General features: G+C 22.7%; 9 protein-coding genes across 9 annotated transcripts; 6 read left to right on the forward strand and 3 right to left on the reverse strand.

Annotated features, from left to right (window-relative positions):
- Positions 1 to 155: 155 nt before the first annotated feature.
- On the forward strand, positions 156 to 380 carry PBANKA_1455500 (conserved Plasmodium protein, unknown function; the record flags this gene model as incomplete). Its single annotated transcript, XM_034567934.1, has 1 exon — positions 156 to 380. The coding sequence occupies one exon, from the start codon at positions 156 to 158 to the stop codon at positions 378 to 380; it is 225 nt and encodes a 74-aa protein (XP_034424382.1).
- Positions 381 to 625: 245 nt separating this feature from the next.
- Positions 626 to 2,584, forward strand: PBANKA_1455600 (queuine tRNA-ribosyltransferase, putative; the record flags this gene model as incomplete). Its single annotated transcript, XM_034567935.1, has 1 exon — positions 626 to 2,584. One exon carries the CDS (start codon positions 626 to 628, stop codon positions 2,582 to 2,584), a length of 1,959 nt encoding a protein of 652 aa, XP_034424383.1.
- Positions 2,585 to 2,992: 408 nt separating this feature from the next.
- Positions 2,993 to 4,304, reverse strand: PBANKA_1455700 (conserved Plasmodium protein, unknown function; the record flags this gene model as incomplete). The annotated part of the gene is made up of 7 exons (XM_034567936.1): positions 2,993 to 3,105; positions 3,250 to 3,298; positions 3,406 to 3,499; positions 3,615 to 3,676; positions 3,820 to 3,845; positions 3,970 to 4,025; positions 4,150 to 4,304. 7 exons carry the CDS (start codon positions 4,302 to 4,304, stop codon positions 2,993 to 2,995), a joined length of 555 nt encoding a protein of 184 aa, XP_034424384.1.
- An 879-nt stretch (positions 4,305 to 5,183) lies between these two features.
- On the forward strand, positions 5,184 to 6,941 carry PBANKA_1455800 (GAS8-like protein, putative; the record flags this gene model as incomplete). Its single annotated transcript, XM_034567937.1, has 4 exons — positions 5,184 to 5,345; positions 5,456 to 5,794; positions 5,939 to 6,300; positions 6,455 to 6,941. The coding sequence occupies 4 exons, from the start codon at positions 5,184 to 5,186 to the stop codon at positions 6,939 to 6,941; spliced, it is 1,350 nt and encodes a 449-aa protein (XP_034424385.1).
- Positions 6,942 to 7,776: 835 nt separating this feature from the next.
- On the forward strand, positions 7,777 to 8,931 carry PBANKA_1455900 (conserved protein, unknown function; the record flags this gene model as incomplete). Its single annotated transcript, XM_034567938.1, has 1 exon — positions 7,777 to 8,931. One exon carries the CDS (start codon positions 7,777 to 7,779, stop codon positions 8,929 to 8,931), a length of 1,155 nt encoding a protein of 384 aa, XP_034424386.1.
- Positions 8,932 to 9,462: 531 nt separating this feature from the next.
- On the forward strand, positions 9,463 to 11,226 carry PBANKA_1456000 (protein farnesyltransferase subunit alpha, putative; the record flags this gene model as incomplete). The annotated part of the gene is made up of 2 exons (XM_034567939.1): positions 9,463 to 10,920; positions 11,155 to 11,226. 2 exons carry the CDS (start codon positions 9,463 to 9,465, stop codon positions 11,224 to 11,226), a joined length of 1,530 nt encoding a protein of 509 aa, XP_034424387.1.
- Positions 11,227 to 12,321: 1,095 nt separating this feature from the next.
- PBANKA_1456100 (40S ribosomal protein S17, putative) lies at positions 12,322 to 13,107 on the forward strand (the record flags this gene model as incomplete). The annotated part of the gene is made up of 2 exons (XM_034567941.1): positions 12,322 to 12,324; positions 12,697 to 13,107. The coding sequence occupies 2 exons, from the start codon at positions 12,322 to 12,324 to the stop codon at positions 13,105 to 13,107; spliced, it is 414 nt and encodes a 137-aa protein (XP_034424388.1).
- Positions 13,108 to 14,119: 1,012 nt separating this feature from the next.
- PBANKA_1456200 (rab specific GDP dissociation inhibitor, putative) lies at positions 14,120 to 16,105 on the reverse strand (the record flags this gene model as incomplete). Its single annotated transcript, XM_034567942.1, has 4 exons — positions 14,120 to 15,312; positions 15,498 to 15,590; positions 15,806 to 15,866; positions 16,088 to 16,105. 4 exons carry the CDS (start codon positions 16,103 to 16,105, stop codon positions 14,120 to 14,122), a joined length of 1,365 nt encoding a protein of 454 aa, XP_034424389.1.
- A 1,353-nt stretch (positions 16,106 to 17,458) lies between these two features.
- Positions 17,459 to 18,168, reverse strand: PBANKA_1456300 (mitochondrial import inner membrane translocase subunit TIM13, putative; the record flags this gene model as incomplete). Its single annotated transcript, XM_034567943.1, has 3 exons — positions 17,459 to 17,516; positions 17,699 to 17,871; positions 18,118 to 18,168. The coding sequence occupies 3 exons, from the start codon at positions 18,166 to 18,168 to the stop codon at positions 17,459 to 17,461; spliced, it is 282 nt and encodes a 93-aa protein (XP_034424390.1).
- Positions 18,169 to 18,789: the final 621 nt, after the last annotated feature.

Genomic DNA, 18,789 nt, shown 5'->3' on the forward strand with positions numbered 1-18,789 from the left:
TTTCTCGTTTTGTTTTTCTTATTTTCTTGTTTTTTTGTGCCTCGCATTTCCCCTGAGCACAATTTAGCATAACTACGATTGATTAAAAAATACATATACATTACGCATATATATATATATATATAAATATTCATTACCCTCATTTTGTTAAAATAATGGTAAATAAATTCGATACGGTAAATAGAAAAGAAGAAGACATAATAAAAAAACTAAATTACAAAAATATCAATGATGTAAGAATACATGAATTAAATAGCGTTAAGAGCAATAGACGAATTTACCTCAAAAAGGGAAGTATGTTTTTTCTAAGTTCAAAAGAAGAAGCATTAAAAAGTTTAAATGACGTTAGTATCGGTAACAATTGTAGTAATAACATGTGAAAACTCATAAGGTACGTAGAAAAGCGTTTTACCTCTTATATTTCAGTTTCCATTATTTTTTATCTTTGTTTGCTATTTTTTTATTTTATTCCATATAAAAAAAGAGATAAATGAATAACGAAATTAATTTCCTAACCTTTGTGTATGTATATAATTATTAAATAACATGCACACAGTGGGATATGTGTATGAATATGTTTAAAGGGTAATTTGTGAGATAAGTAAAACATACTTGTGTTTTGTATATGAAAAAAATAAAATGCCATTTTGTGTTGTTGTGTAAACTCCTTAACCTTTTTTTATTTGTTATAAAAAGTGAGATTAAAATTGTAAGCAATGAAAGCATATCAAAGAAAATACAAAATTTATCTATATGTACAAAAAAATACAACAGAGAGGAATCATCAAATATATGTAAAAGAAGGGGCATATTAGAAATAAACAAAAATAGCAGAGGTGATAAATGTAATATCAACGCGTTCATAAATAGTATAATTGATATAAAACATGGGAAATTTTTATCAAAATGTGATCATAAGATAATAAAAACGCATAAGAATAAGTACAGTAGCAGTAATGATAATTATGTTTGGAAAAATAGGAAAAAAAAGTATACGTTATTTAGAATAAAAACGAGCTACTATGATGGTGACAGTAATAGAAGTATGACTCATTGTTTTGACTACCCATGTTTTGATTTTACAGTTTTGAAAGAAAATACCCAAGATAGTAATAATGGCGATGAAAACAAAAGTAGGTTAGGGATAATAAAAACTCCACATGGTGAAATAGAAACCCCAAACTTTTTATTTTGTGCTACTAAAGCATGTATGAAATCGACTCCAATAAATTTTATAAAAAATTCAAAAACACAAATAATTTTGTCAAACACATTTCATTTGTTAATTCAGCCCAAACCGCATATCATTTTTCAACTTGGCGGTTTGCATAAGTTTATGAATTGGGAAGGCCCAGTTTTAACCGACTCAGGAGGATACCAACTTTTTAGTATGACATATGGATCTGTTTCAGATGAAATAAAAAGAAAAGCTAATATAAGAAATTTCGATAGTGTAAATAATAATATGAACAATATGAAGGATAATGAGACAAGTAAATATACCCATTTAGATGATATATCCAATATAGGAAAAATAAAAAACATATCAGAAACAGATAAAAAAAAAAATATTAAAATAAAAAATGGAATATCTACTATTCCAAAAAATGCGAATAGTAATGTAATTATAAAAATTAATGAAAATGGTGCATTATATAAATCTTATTTTGATGGCTCAATTGATATATTATCCCCAGAAAGTTCTATTCAAGCACAATATCTATTAGGCACAGATTTTTCAGTTGTTCTAGATGAATGCACCCCTTATAATGTTGATAAAGAATACACAGAAAAATCTATGCATAGATCCCATAGATGGTATATTAGATGTTTATTAGAATTTTATAGAGCTAATAATATGGAAAATTATCATAGTTATTTAAACATTATATATAATAAAAAATATAAAACCAATAAAATTTGGGAAAAACAAGAAAAAAAAAAACAAGCATTATATGGAATAATACAAGGAGGAATATATACAGATTTACGAAAAAAAAGTTGTGAGGTAGTTTGTAATTTACCCTTTTTCGGATTGTGTATAGGAGGATGTTTAGGTAATAACAAAGAAATGATGTATAGTGTGATTAAACAAACAATGAATTTTATAAGAGAAAATCGAAGAAACAATAATAGCAAAGGAAAGGGTAAAAACAAGCCTATACATTTATTAGGAATTGGGCAAATTAAAGATATTTTTTATGGAGTAAAACAAGGAATTGACACATTCGATTGTGTGATACCAACCAGATTAGCAAGGCATGGTTATTTTTTATGTAAAATAAAAACTATTAATGAAGTTGAAAAAAAACTTGACAGAAAAATTAAAAAGGAATATCTCAAAATAAAACTAAATATATTCAAACTTGATAATAACCCTTTGGAGGAAGACTGTAACTGCTATACTTGTAAAAATCATACAAGAGCATATTTACATCATCTTTTTAAAATTAATGATAATTTATTAGGGACATTATTAACTGTGCATAATGTTTATTATATGAATCACTTAATGCAAGATATCCGACAAGGTATTATTCACAATAATTTGAATAAGGTACAGGAGAGATGGATACAGCTATGATTCACGTCCCAAACAAAATTCAAGTAATGCAAGTATGCCTGAAACAAGTGACACTTGTGTCATTCCACATAATTTTCATTATTTTCTTTTTTTATTTATGTTCATATATACATTATCATGTTGTATTATTGTCATGCGTGAGCACTATATGCTTTATGCCATCATGTGGTACTTTTTAATTAACATTTAAACAACTTTATTTGTTTATAGTTAAAATACGAACAATATATTTAATTCATAAAAAATATAAATAATCAAAATGAAAGAAACATAATTATTCAATATGTATATATGATTATGCAAATCAATATAACAGGTTACGAATAACTAAAATATACTTAATAAGTTTAAAAAAAACACATTATACATATAATAAAATTAAAAAAAAATTAAAGAATATAATTTTTTTTATACGTCCTCATCAGTTACATTGCCTTTTGTTGTTTTACCCTTGCCAAAGAATTTCTTTTTAATTTTCCATTTTTTATTATTATTTTTTTTGGAATCATTGAAACCGGGGTCTAAAAATTAATAGAAAAATAGTGTAGAAAATAAATATAATAAAATATTTATAATGAAAAATAGACAAGTGTGTATAAAAAGTACACAAATATATATATGAACACACATATAAGTATGTTGATAAACTCAAGGCGTGGCATTACTTAATTTATCTAAAAGTGTGTCTTGTTCCTTTTCTCCATCGAATATATTCTGTAAATTAAATAAAAGTTAAATATTTATATTTTTTAATGAAAGTTTTATCCATTTTGCAAAATATAATATATTTTGATAAATATTTTATTATTTTTAAGAATTACTTGTGTGGCTTTCCAACATAATCCCATATTAATCCATGTTAATATAGAATATATTATTATTAAAATGAAATCACTATAATCATATATAAATAAACTAAAAAAATATGGCAAAGAAAGAGAATGGTGCATATATAATGTTATATAGTGGAAAAAACTTAAAATACATAAAAAATTATAGTTAGCCACATATAAGTATGCGGATATATTACCCTTCGAAAATGATATAGACGGAGAATATACTAGTCACAATTAGCATCCAATTATAAAACCTCTGAAAATTCGAAAAAATTATATAAACATATATACGCAATGAGTTATATAGTATAGAGTGAAAATAATGTGTAGTTATAAATGTCTACATTATTAAATACGTATTTTTTTATATTATTGTTTTTGTCATATTATTTTTATTACCAACAATGAGGGTATATACGATTTTCCTAAAGTTTAAAAAAAATTAATAAAAATATTAGCTTCTATGAGTATTGCCATTTGAAGTGATGTGATTATTTATGAATATTTATGCATGCATGTTGGGTATACAATAAGTGGTTTTCTACTTACGTATAAAGACACATATCGGGAATACACAGGAGTACATATTGGTAAATAATAGCCACCTAGAAATAAAGAAAATTATAAATAAATATATATAAGAGAAAAAGTACGTACATTGAATAAATATCTATATATAAAATATTGTATCAAATAAAAGGGATATTTATATTAAATATATGAATATACCCATATGGAGATAAGGAATATGAATAGAAACTATATATAAACAATATTAAAATAAAAATATTGTAAACTACTAAATAGTATATATATTTTCTACAAAACGCTCTGGTAGCGTCATCTGGTTTATATTGTTCAAGCCTATTAAGAAAATTTTCCATTTTCCTCTTTTCCTTATTTTTCAATTTCACTTATATATATATATATATATATTTTTTTCTATACAATAAAAAAGTATAATTCTTCTAAAAAGTTATATTATTATATAATACCCAATTCTAATTGCTTCGTACCCTTTTGAAACAATAAAAATGTAATTACATTATTTAAAAGGAGAATACAATATTATTGAAAAAAAAAATTAATAATATGAAATTAAATATATTATATTAACAAATTTTAAAAAATAAAAGTATCATTTAATATTTATTTTTCTTTCTTTTCTATAAATAGAATTAAGATATAAAAAAATTTATAACACGTTATATATAGGAAATAATATTACTGCTCAAGTGTTTAAAAAAATTTATATACTGTACGTGGCTAGCCCTGTAGTGTTATGCATATGTCTATAAACATCCATAAAATAATGAAAAGGCTTTTATAGATTCATAAATGTGCTTATAAATTTAAAATATGTAAAAAAATTGAAATATTCTTATTGCATTTCTTTTATTTATCAAGTTTTAGAGTACCTAATAAAAATATAGCATTATCTCTTTTTATGTGTATATCCCATTTATGGTATGCTATATTTCTCCTTTAAAACACTATTAAAAGTAGAAAAAAAAGGAGAATTAAAAAAAGTATATTTTTTATAATATTAATTCTTCGGATTACACTATATATATATATTGTATAATTTTAGTAGTTAAAAAAAATAACATGTAATATATAGGAATCAGTTCATATTATGTGTATTCAAATTATAGGCATAACGAAATATGCATAGTATTTATTATAAATATATATAACACGAAATATAGGATATTGAAAATTTGGCTAGAAATATAGCCAAAGATTAAACTCAAAATTATTTAATGATTAAAAATAAGCTAAAAAATAAAAAGAAATCCCGAGTTAAAAACAATGATAACACATTAAAGAAGTTATCAGTTGAGGAATTGGGGAATTTAGTAAAGACAAAAAAGGAGGAATTAAATAGGACAATTCAAAAGAAGAATTTATTAGAAAAAAAACTAGTTAGCGATAATAAAAAACAATAGAAAAGATATAAAAAATTGAAAAAATAAAAAATATATTAACTACCAAAACTGTTTTTTTTAAATATTTTAATTTTTTTTTGTTAAAGGACGAAAAAAATGATGAGTTAGAAACTTTCAGTAAAGAGTACACTGAATTAAAAAATAAAATAGAATTGATCAGTAAAGGGTGTGAAGAATATGATGAAAAGGTAAATCTGGAAAAGAAAACGATAAAAATCAAGTCAGTTTTTTATAACTTTCAAAATTCGGACCAACTAAAGAAATTGGAAAACGAAAAAGAAAATCTTAAGGTATTAATTGATGAAAAGCATGAAGAGGCAATGAATAATTTATTAAATTACATAGAAGACGAACGAATTAATCTAGATTATGTAAAAAATAAAAACTTTAACGAAATAAATGAGTTAAAGACATCCTTTGATATGGTAAATAGCTCATATTATATGCAACCAAAATGTTTATATGTATATACACATAGTTCACTAATATATTGATGCACATCTGTGTATGCAAGATTGGTAAACGTATTATACAATTATATACATGTTAACTAATGAAAAATATTTTAGAAAATAAAGACAATCGAAGAAATATTTAAAAAGCATTTAGAAGAATATGATAACGACCAAAAATATGAAATGGAAGAAATTATAGATAATTATACTATTATGGAAAAAAATGAAATAATTTATTTAAAAAATTTATATAATGATCACATTAAAGATATTAGTGAAATATATATGAACATGATTAATGATTATAAAAAATATTATTTTAATCAAATTAGAGAAAACATAACCAAAATAAAACTATTAAAAAAACAAATAAACGAGTTGGAAGCAAATGATAAAGAGGCTAAAAGTGATATAAATATCTATAGCACAGAAAACTTATCTATGCTTGAAAATATAAAAACATTGGAAATAAACAGGTACTAAATGATATAAACTATGTCGATTTTATGAATAAAATTTGGATATATTCGATAGATGAATGAATAAATATATACCATGCGTATATATTCAATAGCTGCTTCGTCATATTTGGATTCCCTATATACATGCAAATAAATATCACTTTTTCAGGGAAAATCTAAACAAAGCCTTAAAGTTTTATTCAAAAGATTTCGTGATGTATAAAAACTTAGAATTGATTTATAATGAGAACAATGTATATATTAAAAATTTGAAAGTGTTTTCTCACAGTTTCAAGGAAAAAATATTGCAAGTTGAAAATGCTTTTATAGATTTATCGAAAAATGAAAATGACGGTTTTGATGATTATTTTGAAAATATTAAAAATAAAAATATGTGTTTGAAAAATAAAATAAAAAGTCTTAATTTGAATTTGGAGTCTCTAGATAAAGAGTTAAACTTATATATAAAAGAAAAAGGCATAAAACAGGAAGATGTTATAACAGTTAGAAAGGGAATAGACTTTTGTATGCGCACATATAATAAAGAGTTTGATAACTTGTTATATGCTCAAAGAAAAATAAAAAAGAAAATGAAAGACAGTGAAAATATTTATGAAAAAAAACTAAAAGATATTAATATAAAAAAGGAAAATTAAATGTACAACAAAATCAAAGATTCACCAGTAAAAACCAACATGTATATATAGAGATAGATCTGCGTGTTATTCTGAAATGTGTACTTTTGCAAAAAACATAAATATATTGTGCTTATTATTATTATTTAATTTTTAATTCGTACAAAACATAATACCACTAGTCTTATTGATATGGAAATATGAACCAATACGTTATATACCCTTACATTTGTGTACATATCAAGTTATATGCAGGCCTGCACAAGTGGTAGGTATATAAATTTGCACATTACCAAATTGGGAGTCAATGAAAAATTATACCTCGGTAATAATTGGGCAAAAATAAAATGAATAAATAAATATATAATAATAATATTATTATTTTTATGTATTCATTTATTGTTAGTTATTTTATTTACCCATTTATTTATTAGTTATTTTTTTAAGTTATAAGGTTCATATGTAAAGAATATTTTATATTCTAAATAGCTTATTATTTTACTACATTTCCCCCTTCCATTCCGCAAATATTACATTATTTATACCTTCAATTTTTATTAATTAATTGCATACAATTTTTTATTAATTAAAAGGTATAATGCTTTGAATAACAAATAAAATAAAACTACAAAGTGTAAAATACGCACAAGCATTTAAGTGTACTTTCTTTGTATATTGAAGCTAATAAAATTTGCGATTATTTTTGTAAAATATATTTTTATTATTTTAATTTTTTGAAAAAATAAATATAATTAAATTTTCCCTAAAACGGCGTTGCTTGCTTTCCTTTTGCGTTATTACTTCATCACCTTTTTTTTTATTGGTTAATTTTTCTTTTGTTTGTTTTTTCCTTTAAATGAGCAAACCTAAGATATTAATAAGCCAAATAAAAAATGTCACTGATATTAAACGATGGAATTTAAAAGGAATTGAATCATGCAAAAAAAAAATATTTGGGTACGCTCAGGGTTTACCGGGTGAAAAAAACTGGATTAAACCTTTAGTTGGCAAAAGTATGCAGAACTATTATTTTCCCTCGAAATATTTACACATGGATTTTAACATGAAAGAATATTTAAGATTGCAAACAGTTCGTTTTCAAAAAAAAGAAATTGATGATAGTTTAATAAATTTACAAAAGTGTATAAATTTAATTATTGAAAATAAAGACAAAATAGATAACTTTTTATCAAATATTTCAAAAGAAATGCTTATCGAAAATCAAAGCTTAAAAGATTTTTATTTCTTATATTCAACAATATTCCCTAGTAATAAATTTAAACATACTTTAACACGTGATGATATAAATGATTTAAAACTAGAAAATGAAAACTTCTCGTGGTTTGATAATATAGATTATTATAATGATTCAATCAAAATTCAATTGGAAAATATTAATAATTTGGATAATAATGCTAATTTTTGCAGCGTCGAAGATATAAATATTTCGAATGAAAGCAAAGACAAGGACAATAAAAAAACAGATTTATCAAATCATGAAAATAAAAATGAAATAAATATAGACGTTAATAAAGAAATGTGGATGAACAAAAGAATTTATAAAAATATAATATTTACAAAAACAAAGGGTAATTTAAAATTTAAAAAAATAATTTTAAGAGATCAACATGAGAAAAAAAAAACTGATAACGAAAATGAATGTGAGGAAAAAATATATTATTTAGATTATGATGTTAATATAGGTCTAGAAAATAAAAAGGAAAAAAGTAAAAAAGAAATAGAAGAACAAGAACAATCTAAAAATCATTTACACAATTTATTAAATGAGAATGAAAGTTTAAGAAAAACTTTCTCAATAAGAAATCGATTCATTGATCCTTTATATTTAAGAAGACGATATTCATTTATTGATAAATTAACCAAAAAGAAAATAAAAAAAGAAAAGTATAAAACATATAGAAAGCATTTTATACAACATGCTGATGAGAAAAAAATATGGCCAGATAATAAGGGATTGCTAAACAAAGTTTATCCTAATCCATTTTCTTGAAATATTTCTTTCAAAAAAAATGTATGTAATTTAATAAGCCCTATAAATGTTATGCTTTGGGTTATATTTAACAAAACTAATTTTTTTTTTTGTTTTTTTTTCCTTAATCAGCGATGCATCCCAACATCATATGCATAATTTTTTTATTTATTTACTCCCCGATTCAATATGCTTATAATTTTTTTTTGTTTCGAATTATTGTATATTTTTTACTTTTTATATTTCATATTTTTCATTCCACTCGTTTTTTTGGGTATTTTATTATTCTATTAATTCCCCTTTTAAACTATAAATATTTTTTTTTTTTAAAAAACGACCTTAATATGTTTGATCAAATTATTATTATAACAAGGGAAATTTCTCGTTTTGATGGGGAATATTTATTATAGTGAAATAATAAAGGAAGTATAATCATATATGCTTTTGTGTATATATAAAAACTAAATAGATATATGCGCATATATCAAGCAAAACTAATGTATACCGACAATAAGCATTATACATATTTACAATAAAAGGTGTAAGTAGAGAATGGAAAAACTAAATACATACGCTAAAAAGTTTAATATTAATTATAGGGAAAGCTTGGATGGCCTAAACGCCTCTCTTTTGAATAATCCTGTGTTCAAATCAATGGGAGGTAAAAAATTTGATATTGATATGAATGATATAGAAGAGGAAATACAAAAACATACAATAAATTTGGAACATATGTGTAACGAAAATTGGTCAAAGAACACATCAAAGATAAATATATTAAATATACATTATAGCGATCATCAGAAATTACTTTATTCTTTATTAGCTTTTTTAATAGATAATAAAATTTATTCCTTCAAAGGCTATATAATATCGTCATTTGTAATAAAAATAAATACTTCATATTATAGCGCTTGGATATATAGAAGGAAATGTTTGAAAAAGTTAAATTTAAATTATTTGAATGAATTAGAATTCACGCGATTTATAATTAGTGAAAATATAAAAAGCTTTCAAAGTTGGTATCATAGAAGATGGCTAATTGAATATATTTATAAATATAATTTGAAAAAAAAAGGAAAAAATCATGACCAAAAAGAGAAAAACAATGTTACACAAATTGGGAAACATGGGGACGATGAAATAGAGAAAAATATATATCGTAATGTACACAAAAATACGTGTAGTGACGATGATTTATTTGATGATGAACAAAATTTCTTAAGTAGTGATGAAGAAATTTGTAGCATTCATTCATCAAATGAGAGCTACCATGAAAATGCATTTATAAGCAATTTCGAAGATAGTGATCTTGATATTGAGAAAGAAGACGTTTTACATGAAAATTTAAAAGACATAATTGAAAATAGTACCTTTTTTAAAAACTCTTTACATAAAAACGAAGAAATTAAAATTAATATTGATGAATTTTTATACAAAGAATTATTATACACCAATTGCCACATATTTCTTGATACAAAAAATTATAATTCTTGGGCACATAAAACTTGGCTAATAAATAAGTTTTCAATGCTTACAAAAAATAAATATATTTATGATAAGTATAATATATTATTACATGAATATAATTATATAAATTATTTTTTAAAATGCGATATTTATAATAATTCTGTATGGGTATATAGACATTTTATTTTTACCAAATTAAAACATATAAAAAATATAAATAAATTGGAAAAAGAAATTATATTTTGCTTAAATTATGGTCAACAATTTTACGACAATGAAGCATTATTTAGCTACTTTATCAACATACTTTTAAAATACATAAAATTATGCCAAAGGATAAGAAAATTATCGCCCATTGTATCAAAAACAAATGAAGAAATAACATCTTTAGAGGAAACTAGTACATATGATATTTTTAAAATACCCATTGTTAATTTTGTTAAAAATAATTTAACAAAATTAGCAACAAAGTCAAAATTTGTCTTGTTATTTCTAGCTCAACTTTATGCTTACAATGGATCTCACTATGAAGAGGCGCAAGTATACGAAAAAAATAAAACATAAAAAAATAATAAATAACAATAAAATGCCATAATGTGTTTTTTCTCTAATTTATTTATATAACTTATTATACTTAAAAATAAAAGCATTTTCAATGCATGCTCACGTATTTATGATAAAATTCGTTGATCACTCAAATCGGACAATGTAATGTATAAATAAATACACATACAACCTATACATATAAATTGTTTTATATTTTTTTCTTTTTAGTGCTATAAATATCTCGAAAAAAACGATAATTTCAATGATTTTATATGGAGCAGTAAAATTGAAGGAATTTAAGAATGATAAAAAGTTTATACAAATTTCCTAATTATACAACATCCACATATCCCCCTGTGGTTTTACAATACTAGAAAAAATAAATCGGATAAAAAGGAAAAGACTTAATTTTTGAACATTTTGAAAATATCCTTGGTTTTCATACATGCTGGTGTATATTATTCATATTAAAAATGTATATACATATTTGATTACCACTTTCTCTTATGTGTTCATACATATTACAAATCCAAATAGGATATATAAAAGAAAAAAATAGATAAAAAATTAAAATATATTCGTATATATATTATAAACGTATTAAAGAAAAAAAAATGTATTTTTTTATATTATTTTATGCAATATACAAAATATATATATTCTACATTTAAATTTTGAGGCCAAAAAATTTTCAAAGTTTGGAGATTCATGGCTAATATTTAGGTGTAAGGGGAATTTTTTTATTGTGATTGTTTTTAAGTTATTTTATTATATAGATTTTAAAATATAATAAAATAAACAAATAAGATGCTTAAATTTTGAAAATGCACTAAATAATTATATATTTATATATAATATCGTATGGTAACATTTTGCAGTATTAAAAACTGTTTTTATTAGGTATATTTGCTATAAATATGCAAATAAGAAACAGGTATTTCAAAGGGGTTTAAAAAAATATAAATTGTAAATATATGTATATAATAATATGTAGCATATTAAAAGTATAAATAAATAATAAATGGTATTAATTTTTATTTATAATACCAGTGCCTTAATTTTTTTGAGTACATTGATTAAGGAATACATATACCTAATATAAGCATATATATAATTATTAATATCAACAAAATAAGCAATAATTATACATATATTTTAAGCATATACTCACATTACAATATTGATTTATTTTTCTTATTTCCATGTTGCAAAAATATTTTTTTTTAAATAAAAAAAAAATTGTTTACAAATATTTATAACATGTTTAAGATAAAAATAATGTTACTAAAAAGTTAAATTAAAAAAAGAAAAGAAAAATAAATTAGCATTTTAACATTTTATATATATTAAATATAGAATAAATTGAAAGCAAAGAATTGATTATCTCTTGGAAAAATGGTAATAATTAAATAATATATATGTTAAAAAAAAATATATTATGAAAATCGTGATAATAATTCTAATGATACAAAAAAAATATGTATATGTAATTTACTCATATATATGCATATTTATATTGTATTATATGGGGCCTTACCACATCCAAAATTGCATATGAAAAAAAAGAACAATTGAATTATATGTGGGATAAATACTGAATTATATATACACGCGTCGTTTTAACCATTTCCTTCATTATGTGTTATTTTCAAATTATTTATATTTATTTTTTTCGGCTCTACTTAATATTGGATATACCCCTATATATATTTATATGTATATACAAACATACAATACATTTTTGCATTATTTGCTTCTATACGTTTACAGGGAAGAGTTCGTACTAAGACTATCAAAAGAGCCGCTAGGCAAATCGTCGAGAAATACTATGCTAAACTTACTCTCGACTTTCAAATAAATAAGAAAATAACAGAGGAAGTTGCAATAATACCATCAAAAAGAATGAAAAACAAAGTTGCTGGTTTCGTTACACATTTAATGAAAAGAATTCAGAAAGGACCCGTTAGAGGTATTAGTTTAAAACTTCAAGAAGAAGAAAGAGAAAGACGTTTGGATTTTGTACCTGAAAAATCTCAAATCGATGTTAATGTAATATATGTAGAACCTGACACTGTAAAAATGATTAAATCTTTGGGAATTAATATAAGCAACATGAAAATCCACAACCCAATGATTAATACAAATCACCAAAAACAAAACAGAATGAACACCCAATATTAAAATAGTGTATAAAATATATAAATTGTGTAATATATGCATTTTTATATATATGAATGTTGAAGTGCCAAAAAAAAAAATTTTAATATATCAATAGTTTTAGAAGAAAGTTATATTCAAATTGAGATTTTTCGAAAAATAAAAAGGATTTACATAATAAAAATATACTATATAGAGAGAATAAACAAAATAGCACATTATGCTCGTAATTATTTTTTATATCCTGCTTATATGACTGAATATTGTGTGCATATATAAACAAGATATTTAAAAATTTTTTATTAACATCTTATTTATGAATAAAATATTTTTATTCATGATTAACTTTTTTTGCAAATGCATTTGAACTTTTAAATTAAAAATCATTTATTTTAAAATTGTGGTAAAAAAATTATAAGATATTTTTATAGCAATAACAACAGTAGAAATGTGTAACCCACATGAAAACAAATAAAATGGGCATTGCCGTAATAAAATAATATTGCACAAAAGTTAAACATTTATATGAAAATTTTTGTTTATAATTCTTATACTATTCTATTGTAATAGAATAAATTACCCTTTTTATTATTATTTCATTTTTTAAATATTTTTTGTTTATTTGTTGAAATATATATTGTAAAATCAAAAAAAAACGAAACTTAAAACATATAAATATATGTATGTATGAATATATATATATATATATATATAGGAAGTCCAACAAAGGTATATATATGCATTAACTATGCATATTTAATGGAAAATATTGCTATTTTTTATTACAAAAATTCAAATGAAAAATATGTATATTAAATAAATGGTATGTATGAAAAATAATGCATAAAATGCGTTCATTTTAAGTGAATTGATCATCGCATAATAAATAAGCATCCATATATATGCATAGTAACGAAAGGATGGATATATAAATTCAATACAACTCATTATGAAGGTAAAATTGAATAAATTAATAATAACGATAATAATTATTTTGTTTGTTCTTTTTTGATATTTTCGCTAAACGGTGCCCAAATCATAGCTCGTTATCACTCTTATTCAAGTCATCAAAATTTAATTTATGTCCCCATAAATTTTCCCATATTTGTAATAGATCATTTGTTGCTGTTTCAAAATGTGATGTTGCATCATAGGAGGATGTAACAAATATATTATCCTTTGGTTTGGGATTAGTGGATACATATAAGTCTGATATTTTAATAAATTTTTCGTCAATTGGTCCTAACAATTCCAATGCTTTTTCAATTTCTTTTGTTGGGTTACTAGTTTCAACAGTAGCTGAAACAATGGCAATATATTTACCTTTATATGAAACACCATGTTGAAATGAAACTAAGTTAACATATATATCACTCTTTCTATTTAATTGATTTTGTGGTATAATAATTTGGCAACTATTAATATCATTTGTTTCTGGTATTGGATTACTTAATATACATATGCATCTAATAACTTGCCCAATCTTTTGAATTTTATTTTCTAAATGCATAACATAACTTGGATCACAAATGACCTTATCACAATATGCAACTTCTCCATCACTGGATTTTATACCACATACTTGATTATTATCATTATATATAAAATCAGTCACATTCTTATTAAGCATAAATGTGCCTCCATTTATTGCACACATTCGTGAAAACCCTTCTGGTATTCCACCAAGTCCATATAATGGATATATAAATGGTGATTTACCAAAAGCTGAAATAGAATGCATGTATAGTTTTATTCTTTCTAATGTTATATATGCTGGTTGTTTTAAATAATCATCATTTAAATATAATGCAACAGCGTGCCCTAAGAAATCAATAGTTAACTGGCACAAATTAAAATACTTATATATATCCATCATAGTCAATCTATATGGGTCTAAATTATCCCAAGTATTTCTATCATTAGCATTCCATTCACTAACATACTGGTAAAAATTTTTACATCGATTTTTTTCCATTAAGGACAATAATGGTGATACTAATGCTTCCATATCTGTTGATGGAACTTTATGTATAAATTTTTCCGAAAACAATAAACTTTTTTTTTGATGTTGATATACATAAGATCCTTCAACAACTAGCCATTCTAAATAATTTGTTACTCTTGTTTTTTTTAAAATTTTTACCAAATTTCCTCCAACTAAAATAAATTTGGGAATAAGATCAACATTCCAATGTCTGTTTTCTCCATATTTGCTTGGAATTTTTTCATCTATAATCAAAGGAAAGAAAACGAAATTAGTTTAGTTGTATACAAATTGGTGATACATTACAATTTTTATAACAATATCAAGAATAAAAGTATGTGTGTATGTATATATAGTAATTTCATATTTGTTATTTTTTCATCAATTCCCCCTTTATCTACACATATGCATTATGTTATTTTTTTGTTACTTGGCTTAAAGGTGTTATATAAGTTGGTTAAATTAAGAGAAGCAGTTTCACCACCATAATATGGGTTTCTATCGAGCACTAGAATTTTTTTACCTATATAATAAAAAAATAATATATATATTCCATGATATGGTAGGAAAATATATATAAACACATGTTTACAATTGTGACGTAGAAATAACTCAATGCATTGCACAATATAAGCGGTAGGAATTTCTAGAGATATATATTCCTAAACATTTTCCCCTTTTTTGTCTATGTTCCTCTTTTCCCTTTCCATATTTTCAATATATATATATAGGTGTTACCATAATGTGACAAAAGCCCACTTAGAATACATTCCTTAAGTCCTGTTCCCAAGATTATTACCTAAATATAAGGGTAATGATAAATTATTAGTATGCATATATATAACAGTATATACTTTTTCTTAATATTAGGTCTGAACTATATGTATATATCCAAGAATATATAATAATAGGGTAATTTTAATGAGCAAATACACGTTCTGAGGTATATGGAAAAATGTTTCACAAACTATGCTATTAATGTATACTATATAATATTTTTTTTCTTTTTAAAGTTATTACATCATAATGCTCATTCATCTTATTCTGGTAATAATGCAACGTAACAAATTTTATAAATGTTTAGATTATTTCCTTTGATTTGTTTGATTCTATTATTCAATATTATTTTTGTATATTCTAGTAATATACCGAGTTTAATAAATTCTCCAAATTATTTGCTCATAGAAGAGGAAAAGTAATTTGAAAATAATACTTCTTATTATAAATTTATAATTAAAAAAATAAATAAAATATAATTAAAATAAAATAATAATAATATAATCCGAATAAAATTATATTTATATACAAAAGTATAAATAACGGTATATTTGCTAACAAAATGCAATAATTAAAAACACATTATACTATTTCATATATATGCTTAAATATTATATATTATATATAATACATATTAAATACTATATATGCAAGCTACCATTGTTATGTTATAATTAAATATATTATATTTATTAGTTGACATAATATTTAATTGTACGATATAAATAAGACTAAAGATTATCACACTAAAAAAATAAAAAAACGCACATTATAACTCCTACACATGCATAAAAATTATTTTTTTATTTTTTGTGAAGAAACTCAGTTATAAAATTATATGTTTTCTTCTAATTCCTACGCTTCCTTTGATTTTTAGTACTATAATACTTTTCTAATTCTGGTAAAACTACCATATTTCTTTATATAAATTATGCATATATATTATTTTGTTTTCATTGACATATTTCTTATAATATATAAAAAAATAATGAAATTAATAAAAAGTATTTCGAATCAAATTAAATTATAAATTGGTATTATACGCATATGCTTATTTTTTTTATATCCCCCAAAATTTTTAAGGGGCTTTACAAAATGCTTAATATAACATTACTTGTGGATATTATATATATATTATACCCATATAATGGCTATAATGTATTTACGGTATATTGGGATAGAATAATACTGTGTTGGATCAGACCAGTGGTTATATATATGCATACACACAACACTGTTCATTTAAATATGTTCAATGTTAATTCTTTTCAATATGAAATTGAAATATATTTTTTTCTCAATTTCCCCATTTATAAAATAGATAAATTTTACTTTAAAAGATACCCAATTTTAAACATTTTATTTCATAGACAAAAATATATATGCATATATATAATATAGTAGTAATTTGAAATTCTAATACAATGCCAAAAAAAGTGAATGTACATCCTTTAAAAAATAAAAAATTGCAAGGTTAAAATTATATTAAACAAATATAATGAGGTATTTTCTGGAATATTTTATGTTATGAATAAGTAAAACAAAAATTAAATGTGTAAAATAAAAAATCGAAAAATTAAACGAAAAATGATAAAACAAGCTTCAAAAAAGGGATTATAAATTTAAATAATCTGAACTTGATTTTAAAAGTTTTGTCATTTGTTGTAATCGCCTAAGTAAAAGAAATTATTATATATTTTTATTTTTTGGCGTATGTAAGTTAATGTATATAAATATCCCCATGTAAACACAAGCCAAGAAAAAAAACTGCAAATCATATTTATGTAATACAAAAAAATAATTTTTTTGCATGCTTATTTTATATTTTTTTTTTGTCTTTTTCATTTCACTTACTCGTTTAAAAACGCATTGGTGTAAAAGTAGCTATTTGCGCAATCCCATATACACTTCTGTTCATTCGAGGTTAATTTATTTCCTATTTTTGAAACACATTTATTAAAACAAATATCCATGACTTTAACATTTTCCTTTTGTCTTTGTACTATTTCTTGTAAACCTAATAAAAGCTATTGTGGAAAATAAAAATATAAAGCATTATTTGTGTGTAATAGCTGTATGCCACTAAGCATGCTTATATAATATACTGAAAAATGTAGGCTATTCGTAATTGCATTTTTATCATTCCTTCTCCTAAGAAATGGAATTAAAAATACAAAGGTACGATGGCTATAATAATACTTTTATATATTATTTGATCTAATTAGGCCAATTAGTACTTATATATTCATACATATATTAATTTTGTTACGTACAGCTGCTTTCTGCTTATCATCGAGATTATCCCCTGTTAAGGATGAGTCCATCTTTTGTTGTTTTTGATATAATTTCACTTGTTTACATATATTTTATATTCTTTTGAAAATAATTGTGTATATTCTAGCTTATTTATCAATGATATATCATTATAGAATATTTTACACTATCTTATAGGTTAAAACAATGTTGTAAATTAACAAACTTGCATATATAAATATGTTCCTTATATTTCTTTATTTTTATTATAGTAAAAATAATAACGATAATACAAATATTAACAAATTTTATGGAACTTTAAACTTTTATTTCAAAATAAGTAAACTGTTTTTTTTGTACTTAAATAATGGTATTTTATTTTCAAAAAAATTACATCATTACAGGTATATATATTTTTTTTCATTCTTTATTTGGCAAACATTAAAGTTTTGAGAGTTTGTTTCTCTTAATATATTTTATATTAATTTATGTTCAATTATACTAACAACATATATAATATATATATTAGTGCTATATATAAAATTAACTATTGATATTTAAGCAAAAAAAAATTTTCTTTACCCTCTTTTTAAAAAATTCATTGCATATAAAATACCAAAATGAATAAATGACAAAATATCAACTTATTAAGCGAAAGTAAAATATATATAACCATAATGTTGGGAAAATAC

This window comes from Plasmodium berghei (genome assembly GCF_900002375.2).
Source record: "Plasmodium berghei ANKA genome assembly, chromosome: 14".
NCBI classification, from domain to species: Eukaryota; Apicomplexa; class Aconoidasida; order Haemosporida; family Plasmodiidae; genus Plasmodium; species Plasmodium berghei.